General features: G+C 44.7%; 1 protein-coding gene across 1 annotated transcript; it reads right to left on the bottom strand.

The window, feature by feature from the left end:
- Positions 1–4,068: 4,068 nt before the first annotated feature.
- ENSA (endosulfine alpha) lies at positions 4,069–11,072 on the bottom strand. The gene is made up of 4 exons (XM_041755894.1): positions 10,871–11,072; positions 9,070–9,195; positions 7,686–7,852; positions 4,069–4,845 (listed from the first exon to the last, which is right to left on the bottom strand). Exons 1-4 carry the CDS (start codon positions 10,925–10,927, stop codon positions 4,830–4,832), a joined length of 366 nt encoding a protein of 121 aa, XP_041611828.1. The 5' UTR covers positions 10,928–11,072; the 3' UTR covers positions 4,069–4,829.
- Positions 11,073–13,402: the final 2,330 nt, after the last annotated feature.

The raw sequence follows: 13,402 nt of genomic DNA, 5'->3' as shown, positions 1-13,402 counted from the left end.
TGCTCTAGGGCTCGATGCTGCTGCTCCAGAAGCACCACCCATTTCACACTCATATTTCTCTAAGTGTTGGTTTATCTACCAGAATGTTCCTTGTCACCCTATCCTTCTGGAGAAATCCTGTTCCTCCCTAGAACTCATTCCATTAAAGTATTCATGGTCACTCTTTCCCCATTCCTTTGCAGGCACTGGAGTGACTCCTACCTCCACTCTCAGAAACTATGTGACTTGGGCAATTACTGTTTTAGTTTCCTCACTTGTATAATGGCAGCAGTAAGACTGTCTACTCAGAGAATTGCTGTGAGGATCCAATGAGAGGATGGAAGTTAAGTACTTAGCACAGGACTAAGTACTCAAGACATTTAGCAATTATTTACTCACCCCTATTTCTCTATGTAGCTGGGCCTCTACTACCCAAGTTTAACACTACAGTATGGTTTCTTCACATGGAAAAAGAAATCAACCACATATCACTTATATTTTAGCACAGTGCCTGGCATATTTTGCCTGTCTTATTAAGTAATTGAACTGGAATATTTATTCTTTTTTAAAAGATTTATTTTTAGAGAGAGAGGGCAGGGGCAGAGAGAGGGAGAGCACATCTTAAGCTAGTCCATGCTGAGCATGGAGCCCAACGTGGGGCTCGATCTCACAATAAGAGCCGAAGCCAAGAGTTGTAGGCTTAACTGACTGTGCCACCCAGATGTCTCCCTCAAACTGGACTATTTAAATACTACCCATCTTTCAAGGCCAAGTTCAGTTTCCATTTCTACCACTAATATTTACCTAATGAATCCAGCCCTTTGGATTTTCTCTTCTCAGAAATTCTTTTAGTTTTTAAAATTTTTTAAAAATATTTTATTTATTCAAGAGACACACACACAAGGAGGGAGAAGCAGAGACATAGGCAGAGGGAGAAGCAGGCTCCATGCAGGGAGCCTGATGCGGGCTAGATCCCGAGACTCTGGGATCATGCCCAGAGCTGAAGGAAGATTGAAGGAAGATGCTCAACCACTGAGCCACCCAGGTGTCCCTTTCTTTCTTTCTTTCTTTCTTTCTTTCTTTCTTTCTTTCTTTCTTTCTTTCTTTTTCTTCTCTTTTTCTTTCTTTCTTTCTTTCTTTCTTCTTTCTTTCCTTTCTTTCTTCTATTTTAGAAATTTATTTATTTATTTATTTATTTCTTCTTTCTTTCTATTTTAGAAATTATTTTCTTCTATTAAAGATTTACTTACAGGGATCCCTGGGTGGCACAGCGGTTTAGCGCCTGCCTTTGGCTCAGGGCACGATCCTGGAGACCCGGGATCGAATCCCACATCGGGCTCCCGGTGCATGGAGCCTGCTTCTCCCTCTGCCTGTGTCTCTGCCTCTCTCTCTCTCTCTGTGTGACTATCATAAATAAATAAAAATTAAAAAATAAATAAATAAAGATTTACTTACTTGAGAGAGAAACCCAAGCTGACTCTGCTCTTTGAGCACGGAGCCTGACATGGGGCTCAATCTTATGACTCTGAGATCACAACCTGGGCTGAAACCAAGAATTGGTTGCTAAACTAACTACACCACCCAGGCGCCCTTCAGAATTCTTTTACCACAGCTTGACTGATGATATGCGGTCTTGCATATGTAGAAATGTCGGCTCAATGAGGCAGACATTATCTCTTACATTGTCAATCTGCCCAACAATAGCTAATGTAAAGTGAGTGTTCAACAGCTACTTGTGAATGAACATATTCTTGCCCCAGCAAGAGAAGCCTCACCTTATCACTCTTAAGTCCTCCATCTCTAAGAATATTCAGCGAAGAATCCATCTCCTGGATCTCCTTCCCTTGACTTTGGGAATTCAGCTTATAACTATGTGAATATACATTTATTTCTATGCCTGTTATGGTTTAGGCTTCCCTTTCCTTGTTTACCTCCCTCAAAGCCCGGTAGAGGGCACTACACCTGCGATGGCTGCTTGTGTGGGGGTGGCTTGCTCGCTGCAGATATTCTCAGTGGCAACTCTCCGAGTTACTTTTCTTTTGCCAGCGTTTTCCAGGCTCAGGCCACACCGGCTTAAAATAAATGCTGCTGGATAATAATAATGGTGACTTCATCCCTGCCACCCTGTATATCAGATGGCTGAGAGGCTTGTTAGCATAATCGTCACTCAACCATGTTGGAGGAGTGGAGGAACACTTGTCTCTACTCTTTGGAATATGGGCAGGAATAGCTATTTGAAGCACTGCAGAGCAGTCTGTTCTGGTTGCCTGGCCCTACAGTGTGGGAGTGAGGGAGAATGCACGGTGGTAAGGTTTTACACTAAAATAGAGATTGCCACAATCCTTTCTTGGCACCCCAGGATTCCCAAGACTACAGTTTAAAACGAAGGACCAGGGAAGCCAGGAATAATGGAAAAGTCATATAAAAGGCTAGCTACGGGGTGCCTGGGTGGCTCAGTCAGTTGAGTGTCCAACACTTGATCTCAGCTCAGGTCTTAATCTCAGGGTCCTGAGTTCAAGCCCAGCATTGGGCTCCACGCCGGGCATGGAGCCTACTTAAAAAAAAGATACTATCTCACGCTCTTTAGTGAGCTAACTCTGCCACCTTATAAGTAATTTATTTTCTATACTTCAACTTCTTTACCTGTATTAAAAATGAAACTGCACCAATTATTCCACTTCAGCTTCACTGATCTCACTCCTCAGCTGTAGCCACCTGGCAATCATACACTAGGGATGGAATTCTCAAAAACAAGTCATGGCATTAGTTTAAGGAGAATAGGGATGAGAAGACACACTAACTCCACTGCAGTAAACATTCTACTCATTTGTGTGTGTATAGCTCCTAGCTTTGAGTTTATAACTTCTGAAGTATGTGAATTTTTGCATATATTTTCTCCCACTAAGACAATAAAGCCCACAAAGATAGGGAATGTCTTTAATGTACCTCCAAACCACCCAGCTCACTCTGTGTCTAGCATGCTGTCCAGAAAGGCCAATGGTGGGGCACCTGGGTGGCTCATAGATTGGGTGTCTGCCTTTGGCTCAAGTCATGATCCCGGGGTCCTGGGATCGAGTCCTGCATCGGGCTCCCTGTAGGGAGCTTGCTTCTCCCTCTGCCTGTTTCTCAGCCTCTGTGTCTCTCATGACAAAATAAAATCTTGAAAAAAAGAAAAAATTAAAGGCCAATGGTTGAGAGGCATCACAATTCCCTGACTAAAGCAGGAGAAAGCAAGTAACATCCTGAGTAGCTGAAAACTTGGAAAGAACAGCATTCCTAGCCCAGTTTAGAAGTGCCCTTCCCTTCAGAACTTCCCCTAAGATGGAGAGTTCTCTGGAATATCTATGTCTACTGGACCTTGTTTATCTTCCTTGATGCAGACTCATTTGAGAAGCCAATTATATTTGGAAAAATATACTCTCTTCCCCAAAGCTGGGCAAATAGGCAAGTAGATTCAATCTACCACGTGTGAAGTTTGGTGTGTGGCAGCGAGAGACAGGAGTGAGTTTGTTTCTCCTTTAGGTGATGGTCTTTTCTATAATACATTCACAAGCAGTTTTAAACTTCTTGCACTGGCAGGATTCTGGCGAGGCTCTGGACATGGTGAGGAAAGAAGTCACTCTGCCTCCTGTTGGCCATGAGCAGAAAGGCTTGAGTTCTTTTTGGCTTATTACTAGAGGTCACATTTCTCTTTCACAAAACAAGAACTTGTGAAGGAATGGAAGACAGAAAGGGAAAAGAGGGGCTTCTCTTTTTTGCTTAGCCTGAACTGAGCTCTAGATGTTCATAAACTATTTAGATCAAATTCTTCATTTTGTGAGCCAAAACCTGAGGTTGATACATCTTCTCCATTAGCTATAGAAACAAAACAATAGACAGGAGTCAGGAAAAGCCCTGATCTTTGTGCTGACATCTCTGTTCCCTCTCCCTGAGTGATGGAAGCAGGGAGTCCAGTCACATCCCACATTAAGAGCCCCTGTTCCTTAGAACTCAGGGTCCCACACCAGCTTCTCCCCTGAATGGTGTCTTCAGTTTCATTTTCTTCCCTTTCCCCAAACCCCAATAAAACACACCAACTGCTTCAGAATATTTCTGGGTTGTGTTTTTTTGTGGGTCGTCTTCTTTTTTTTTTTTTTTTTATTTCAAATACTGAAAAAGTCCCTTGGGCTCTGTGGGGCTCCCCACGCTCATGGTCCCCTTTCCCCCACACTTACTGCCCTTCTCCCCACAGCAAATCTATTTCAAAGACAGCACTTTCTTCAATGAACAATTAACATTAATTGTGTTCTCAACTTGGCTCTGCAGAACCAGAAGAGCTGTTTGCATCTGTCATATTTAGATGGACAGTTTCTTTTATCTGATACCAGATCCCCAGCCACAAGCAAACAAGGTGTTTTTCTACAGAGCTGAATTAGAACTCCTCATCTGGAGTCTACTGCACTCCTCCCCCGCACACCCATCCTACACAGGCCAAATGGTTAGGAAGGATAGTCAGGAATGCCTTTATCAACTCCGAGCCCTATTTCGTACCCCCACAAATTTACCACCCCACCCTCTCAAAACACCACACCCATGCCAACCCCCACACCCCCTCCCACCCCCGCCAGGATTTCACTGAGATTTCTCCCAACAGTTATTTGGAAAAAAGATAAAACAAAAAAAGGTTCAGGGTCTTGGTGCTCAGCCCAAGGGGCTCCATGCGCTGGGACACCGACGGGCAGGGGCTTCTGCCTCTCCAGCCCGCGCCCGAGCCACCTCCTGACCCCTGGCTGCAAAAACAGGGAGGGGGAGGAGCCAGCACAGGACCCAGGAGGGCAGCGTCTCAGGATCTGGCGGAGCCCCGGGCAACATCATTCAACTTGGCCACTGAAGAAGAAAAAGAAAACACTGTCAAGTAATAAGGGAAAAAACCCCGAAGTTCCATCCCAGTCCCAAGCCCATGACTCTTCCATACTTAACAATCATTAGGCTACCTGGCACAAGCCTAAATCCAATCCACAGAGTTGGAGAGAGGAGAGAGAGAGGAAGAGAGGGGAGGGAAGAAGGGAGAGTAAAGGGAGAGACAGGGAGACGAGGTGGAGGAGGAAAAAGGGAGACCGAGAGAGAGGAGGCAAGGTCAGGAGAGAGGGAGAGAGAATTTCAGGTTTTCTACTAACCACAAAACAAAGTGGTCTCCATCTTTCTGGAGATACCCATGAAAACAATACAGAAATTCTTTAGATAAGATCAAAGTAACTGGAGGTTTGCAGGGGCTTAAATGGCCTGGGTTAGAACAGGCTTGATTTCACAGGCATAGCCAAAGCCACTTGCAGTAGCAGAGACTGTTGGGCACATGGTGATGAGGTGGTGCGGCATGGGAGCCAGGGCCTGATAACACACATGTTGTTCTGAGTGGATTTAATAATCTAATAATTTAAAAAGGGAGACTTGGATTTGGTTTTGGAAATGACCCTTCTTTGCCATGGAAGTATTTCATGCTCTGGAAACAGGTGGCAAATACAGAACGTGGCTTGTTCTTTTTAGCCTTGAAGATGACCAGGTAGAGAGTCAGCGAGACCAACAGTTTTCTGATTTCCCTATTTTTTTCTATTTCTTCCTAAAATTCAGACTTGTAACCTCAGTCTTGAGTATTCAAATGACCAATAGAGAAAGCAGCTCAGACAGAAAAGAAAAAAGTACAAAATTTGAGAAGATCGGAGATGAAGAAAACGTACAAAATTATATATATATTTATATATATAATAACATGACATATCTATGTACAACATGGCTGGGACAGTTGAGGAAACTATACAAGGATGTTCAGCATTTTCCCCTTCCCACACGGACTTTAGACTAAGGAAGACAGCATGAGGAATGGAGCAAGAAACACAAAAATTATATACAGTTACAAGTGACAGTCAAGGAATCTGGGGGCAGGGAATCCAGGGATCCTGCTCTCTCCATTCCTTCCTCACCAACTCTCTCCTATCCAATCTGAGTGACAGCCTGAAAGTGAATGGCCAGTCAGGAAAGAAGCATACACATCTACCATCTACCCCGCATGTGCATCAGCAAGTTCATGGTCATTCTCATCAGGTCAAATGTTTTGGCATATCAGAATTATGAGGTGAGAGGGCACAAGAGTATTACAGAATCTTGTCCTCTTTAACAGTTCTCACTCTGACCCTCTCTGTCCTAACTAGCAGTAGGACTCAGGCCAAGTTAAAGAGGCTGAGGGTGCTGGCCACCTGCACCCCTCTCCTCCACCTGCTCACAAATCTGCATTGCTGCTTCTCATCTCACAGGAGCTGAGTTACTGAGCCCTAGGAAGGCAGAGATTTCTTACTGTTCCTTTTCTCTCTCCCTGACCTGACTACCTTCCTCCACCAGCTTCTTCCAAGGTGAATTATCTACTAAGAACCTGCCGCTCTAGCCCTGTCCTAGTACCAAGGCAGAGGCTGGCTTCAGCTTGTCCCTTTTCTTCTGGTCTCCCTAACAATACACCTGACATCTGATTAATCTCAAATGTGGGACTCCACCACATATGCGTGACTGAACATGTGTTCTCAGGCCCACAGCTTGGCGGCTAGAGCAGCTTTTTAGCAGCCACGGTCTGGACTGGAGGGCCAGGAGAGTGGGTGGGGGCAGAAGCAAGAAGCTTCTACAGAAGCTAGCTTCTTAGAACTTTTTCCTTGACCCTTAAGACCATGATATTTATGAGGCCCTCTTGCCTACATCTATAACCCTCAAATCTCAACTTCCTGTCTTCCCATGTCTTCTTCAAATGGTTCCCCTCTTGGGCTCACCCCTAGGCCTTCCTCACTTAGTTTTACAAAGAATAGCAGAGACTTTTTTTCAGCTGGCAGTTATACAATTTTTAAATTTGAATTAATCTTATCTATATTCAGCTCTTTTACAGATGAGGAAATAGATATCCATAGAGGTTAAATGACTTGACCAAGGTAACACATCAGTTTTGCTGAGACGGAGTGCAACTAGAACCCAGATATCTTAACTCCAAATGCAATGCTCTTTCCACTACCCCATGATACTTGTAAAAGCAGCATGCTGGAAGAGAGAGAGAAGGTGCCCATTTCATGTAAATGATGTTCTCCAAACTTTACATTACTTAAGAGCCAGGGCAAACTGTCAGAGATGCTCACTGAGTAAGGGAGGTTAAGTGGGCATTACAGTTTTAGGCAAGCAAATCAGTTTTCCTTTTTGAGGATTTTCTAAACCTGCTATAATGGAAACACGAAGCAATAGCAGCCTAAGGAAAAACACTTAGAAGCACAGAAAACAGATCTCATTCCATCTACCTTTCCCAACTGTGTCAAGTTAGCCTCTGGATGTAAAACTACCATACTATTCCCAAGGCTTAGCCTAACCAATTTTGGGATATTCTCTTCCAAAAGGAAAAATCACATCTTCCTGGTTTCTCATACAAAAGAAAAAAGAGCATTTGCAGCATTATCCAGTCCTGTTCTCTTACTTCTGGGCCTCTACCTGGGCTACAGTGTGGGTGTGGAAATCTCAATTTAATCAAAGAAATGAACTTGAACCCCTTTTCAACCCGCATCATCTTCTCAGCAGCCCCCAGCAGAATCACAGTCATTTCTGGCTAGCAAGCTGAGAAGATCTAACTAGGTGCTCATTCCATCCCTGCCTATGACATATAAAAGTCCTGTGGGTGAGGAAGGGGACAGAAGGGGGGCCCAGGTTACCCCGCAAGCTTGCTGGTGACGAGCGAGGACTTTCTCTGGGGCAGATCCTGTGGGGTGGGGATGTGGTCACCAGTCACCAGGTTCTTGTCTGGTCCTGCACTGGGCAGCTGCTTATTCTTCATCTTGGCTTTGGCCATGTTGTAGTCTCCTGAGTCAAAGTACTTTTGCTAAGAGACAAGAGGGATGTTTAAGTGAGTGAGGAACTCTGGTCTACCTAAAAGCAAGGAGACTCACATCCATTATAAAACCCTCAACAGTGCTTAGATCTTTCCAGTCTTCCTTGATTAACTTCATACACACATAGTTTAGATTAATGACATGTACTTAGGTCTTCTCCCAAATGTGTTCTGACTTTTTCAGATATATAAGCAGTTTCCTAGCTAAGGTTTAGATTTTAGAAGTTAAGAGATAGCCCGTACACCCTTTATACACCCATCAGTACAGTATGGTTCAACCAAATTACTGACTGTTCATAAAGCCTTACTGAGGACCAATCAGTCAGTCTCCAGTGGGCTTGGTGCTGGGGAAACAAATGAGTAAAATACACAGAAGCATCAATCTGGGGCTATCCTAGCAAACAGCAGGAGAGCAATCTCAAGTCAAAACCTTAAAATTAAAAATGATTCCCTCAGACCATGAATAGAAACTGGGCTTTTTCCTGAGGATCATGTCCTCTTCCTCCGACTCCCACTGCTCCCACACATGTTCCATGGCTGTGACAGCCTGCCCACGCCTGCCTTGCCTACAGCAAGGTAAACTGCAAATCAGCATCACATCATCATCTGTGACTAAGACTCAGTAACTAGGATTTTCCACAGGAATCTGTTTTACTGTTCATTTCATCCACACCGAGGAATACACACCAGTTTAATGACATATATATATAATGCATCAGTTAGCTTTAGGTACAAATGGGGACAGAGAAACCTGATCAGGAGCTAGATGGCTATGAAGGCAGACCTTCTGTAAGAAATCTATTCACTTCAAGTTGAAGAAATCTATAGAACAGATGGTGTGATCTTTTTTGAAATCATGCACCCCCAAAATTTAGCTCTAATCTTAAAAAATGCAAGTCTAAAACTCCCACCATCTAAACACAGAAATCCCTGGGGGAGTCAGCATTTCAGTTCCTAATGTCCTTCTTTCTCTCAATCCCCCAAAGCCCCCATACCCAAATGTCTCAACATTAAGCCTTAATATCCTGTAGGATACCATATCAGGGATTTATAATCATTTGCCTTGCTCTTTACAGGTTTCTAATTCCTCTCTACAAACTGCCCAATAACAAAACCTCCAGATAAGTATTCAGGAGCAGCTCTACAAATCTCATTCCTAAAGCCCCCTTTGACTTCAAAGTAAGAAGATAAGGAATTTTGTCCCATACCCCTTTCTGGAGTCTCTTCATGAGGAAGTCGGAGCCTCCAGGCTTTTGTCCTAGGCTTGGATATTTGGCCTTTAGCTTTGCCTCCTCGGCTCTCTCAGGGAGAATACCTTCTTTCTCCTGTGTGTCCTGGAGGAAACAAATGGGCCAATTTAAATTAAAAACTGAGAAGGAACTGCTTCTAATATCTAAGAACTTTCATACTATCAACTTTTCCTGGAGATCCACGCCCTTGTGAACATATTGTCTCTATTCTGCTCCTAAATAAAGCCAGACCTTTGTTCAAATCCTAACGCTCAAGATTGTATTGTGAGGAAAAACAGAACAAGCTGCTTCTCACACTACGCCCAAAGAACCGCTTCAGTGACCTGGGAGATTGGGTTAAAGATAATACCTAAACAAAATACTTCAATCAAGGGCAAACCATAGGTCGTTCAGCACAGAAGGTAGGAAAGACAGAGAAAAGTGCTAACCAGGGCTTCTGGTTACCCAAGATGAGTAGGAAAGTTCCCTGGCTGTCCCTAACACACAGTACAAGTCAAACAGAAAATAAAAGGGGATAATTCTGCTGACATGCTTCCTCTTAACCAGAGTCTACAGTAGTCATCTGATAAGTGTTTCTATGGAAGAGGCTAAAGCTATGTGGCCTTCTCCAAAAATCTCCACCTTAGTAATGGAACAACATTGCTTTAACATTTCCATAAACATTAGGTAGGAAAGTGACAGATAAAAAGAAATGAAAAGGACATTATTTTTAACCTCAGGAAAATTAAGATACAGGAGGCTCAACAGTATTTACTCAGTTTTTGCCAAAAAGTCAACACCTTCTCTAGTGGGGCAAGTGATGGAAGTTTGGGGAACATGCCAAGAACCTGCAATTGGTTTGTTAGTAACCATTGTTACTATCTTCTTGCTTTTTGTGGGCCCCAATGCTCTTTGTTGACTTTTTAAAAGGACCTAACGCCAATTTGTGGCTCTTTTCAATGTATTTATATTCCCTTCCCTTGACAATCCAGCATGATTGTAACCAGGTGCCTTTTATGAACCCCCGAGCCCAGTACTAAATGTTGTAAGTCAAATACAAGCTCCAAGAAGAGGTTTACTTGGGGTGTTTTCATCACAGAATTGTTGAACTAAGTCCCATTGACTTGGAAGTCGGGGTGGTGGTGGAAATAGGGTGATGTCTTTCTTGTCACGACTCTTTTGGTGTCTTTTCTAGATTTAGCCTCCATTATCCTGTATGGAACTCCAGTCCTCTTCAAGCCTATTCGTTCCTGACACACCGTGGGCAACCGACCATCCCCAACCGTCAAAATAGGTCTCTTGAGAAAGTTGCCGCCTTAAACTAGCCATGATAAAGACTTCTCCTTACGCCCAGTGCTGGTCTTTTAAACGTCTTTCCCTACATCTTTCTGATGTAGGCCCCAGGCGGGTGGTTGGGTAGTTTACCTCCATTAACCAGTAACACACATCGTTTTCCCGGTACCACCAGCCCCGGTTCATTCAACCCCGTCTTTCCAAACACCCGCCCCGCGCCCCGGCTTGGCCAATGATAGCGCAACCTCCATGAGGAGAGCGGTAGGCCGAATGGCCAATCAGAGAGAGTATGGCACTGACGGACAATGGGCCCAACTAATCAGCGCCAGAGCTGCAAGCGGTGTTGAGGCTCACCCGGCGTGATGCAAGCAGTGGCCAACCCCCGCAGAGCTTGAGACCATGGCGACCAATCCGCACTGGTGGGAGATCGTCTCCCGCCCCACCACAGTCGCCCCCGGCTCGCCCGCCCGCACCCCCTCCATTTCACCTGCTTCTCCTCGCCGGTCTCCTCCGCAGGGTTCTCCTCTTCTTGTTTCTGGGACATGGCGGGACCAGGGCTGTGGAGTGTAAGGGGCCCGGGAAATCGATCGGAGAAGGGAAGGGGGAGGGGAAACGGGGACAACCTGCTCTGCTTCTTCGGCTCCTGTCACTAGGGTTGCTCAGTCAAAATGGCGGCCCTTGCCTGTGACGTTGTGGCCGCCCCTTCCTATGGGAGCCAATGGGAATGGGGTAGCTGGGGCAATGACGTAACGATCTGCCAATCGTCGCTGGGTAAAGGTGGGGTCTTTGGAGGCGACAGGCAAGCTGGAACACCAATCTGGAAAGAGAGTGAGACCCAAGAACCAATTGGAAGCCCGTGTGTGTGGGGGTGAATCTTAGGGGGTGGTGCTGCTGGCTTTGGCATTTTTGCTGGTTTGGGGGGACCAGGCTTACTTCAGCTCTAGTACCAGGTGCCTGGGAGGCTCTGCTGAACTTCAAAACTGGAGAGCGAAAGAATGGAGACGATTCAGTTTTGCGCAGTATTAGCAGAAAATGATCAGTCTCTAGGGATCCCTGGGTGGCTCAGCGGTTTAGCGCCTGCCTTTGGCCCAGGGCGCGATCCTGGAGTCTCGGGATCGAGTCCCTCCCGGCACGGAGCCTGCTTCTCTCTCTGCCTGTGTCTCTGCCTCTCTCTCTCTATGTCTGTCATAAATCAATCAATCAATCAATCAATCAATCAATAAATCTTTAAAAAAAGAAAGAAAGAAAATTCTCAATCTCCAGAAAATAATTTGGAGGTCAGAGTGCACCTTACGTTGGTAGTCAGTACTGTTGCTATGTACGTACTTGGCGAATGGAGCAGAAAGACTGAGGCCCCAACCAAGGTGTCTTGCACAGATGGCTTTACGTTCCATGATTTAACTCCTCTGCACAGTTTTATACGTGTTCAGAGTCAGTCCATAGGGAGTAAGATCCTTGAAACGGAAAGCACGGTTCTAGGTATATGGTAAGCCTTGAGTAGATAGCACTAGTTAAGGTATCTCGAGTCACAGCTCAACATTTCTTGAGTGTTTGTGTGTAGATGGTAATGAATTTATTTTTTAGGGATACATATAGAGTAAGACAGTCTCTGCCTTTAGAAGGCTTAGTTTAGAGGGCATGTGGGGAGGGTTTCGCAGTGTGCCAGGTGTAACCTAAATCCCCGAGATTATAGACATGTCTTCTTGGAGTGTTAGTCCCCATTTTTATATTAAAAACAAACATAAGGGCAGCCCCAGTGGCGCAGCGGTTTAGCGCTTCAGCCCGGGTGTGAGACCTGGGATCGAGTCCCACGTCGGGGACAACTGGGACAATAAAGATGATTCTTTAACCTTCCTAGGTTGGAGATTGGCAGGGGAGGGAGGAAAGGAAGACAATTTAGAGGACTACCTTATGTTATTAAAATTAGAGGGTCACTGAAGACAATGGAAAAGGGAGAGAGAAACTATAGCAAGAGTTACAACTTCCTAGAGGAAGAGATATCCTACTATTCAATCTGTATTTTTGAAGAGCTCCCTAAAGACTGTCTACAGATAAGGTTGATCTGGGAACCTGTGTAGAAGCAGCAAAACGTGAAGTTGTTTAGGTTGCTGGGGTCCTGAGGAGACTAGTAAATCATGCTAAAGTGTTGGGGTTTCATGAAGACAAAGGGGAACCTGATTTCAAGCAGAAAATGTTATCGTTAGACTTGACATTTGAAAAGATTTAACTGGGGTAGCTGCATGGAGCGTAGACTTGAGGGAAAGGGGAGGCCAGCTGGACCTCAGACTGTGGTAGCCCAGACAAGACTTGAAGAGGCCTTATCAAAGACACAGGCCGTGTGAATAGAGAGGAGCTGAAAAGACAAATGATGTAGGGAATAAAGATGAGGACAGAACCAAGGATGAATCCTAGGTTCCTGAGTGAAGTACCATTTACAGGAAAACAAATCCAAAGAGAAGAGCAAATTGGAGGAAATAAAGTAAAGAGAAATGGGAACCTGAACTTCCTACCTTTCAGGTTTTTTTTCTTGCCTATGTCTGAATTTTTCAGGTCAGTACCTAAATCTGTTCAGAGTGAGATGGGATATCTGGGAATAACACTGTAAAATTTGTCAGTGCTTTAGCTACATTCTACAGAAGAATGGACATTAAAAAAAAAAAGTGAGACTGCAGAAATATCTGCATTTAAGACCTAGGCTATTAGCACCCTCTGATGGGCCAAATTGAGAACATCAGGAAGTTAACCAAGCTCTATCCTTTCCTTGCCTCCTTTACAAACTTACACTCTTAGGGCAGCCCCAGTGGCTCAGCAGTTTAGCACCGCCTTCAGACCCAGGATCCAGTCCGGAGTCCCAGGTTGGGCTCCCTGCATGGAGCCTGCTTCTCCCCCTGCCTGTGTCTCTGCCTCTCTCTCATGAATAAATAAATAAAATCTTAAAAAAAAAAAAAAAAAAAGAATGGGCCTGAAGTGTAGCCTAGGGAAAAGTAGCTAAGTGATCAGAATAATACAGTGTTAGAGA

The sequence above is a fragment of the Vulpes lagopus genome, chromosome 5 (assembly GCF_018345385.1).
Source record: "Vulpes lagopus strain Blue_001 chromosome 5, ASM1834538v1, whole genome shotgun sequence".
Lineage (NCBI taxonomy): Eukaryota > Metazoa > Chordata > Mammalia > Carnivora > Canidae > Vulpes > Vulpes lagopus.
This window is presented reverse-complemented; position numbering and strand designations above follow the sequence as displayed.

Excerpts from the sequence above, each read along its gene's own strand:
- ENSA (XM_041755894.1), bottom strand. The coding sequence starts at position 10,927 with ATGTCCCAGAAACAAGAAGAGGAGAACCCTGCGGAGGAGACCGGCGAG. Across the intron at positions 9,196-10,870 it reads AGACCGGCGAGGAGAAGCAG|GACACACAGGAGAAAGAAGG; the intron begins GTGAAATGGAGG and ends TGTTTCCTCCAG. Across the intron at positions 7,853-9,069 it reads TGAAGAGACTCCAGAAAGGG|CAAAAGTACTTTGACTCAGG; the intron begins GTATGGGACAAA and ends CTTGTCTCTTAG.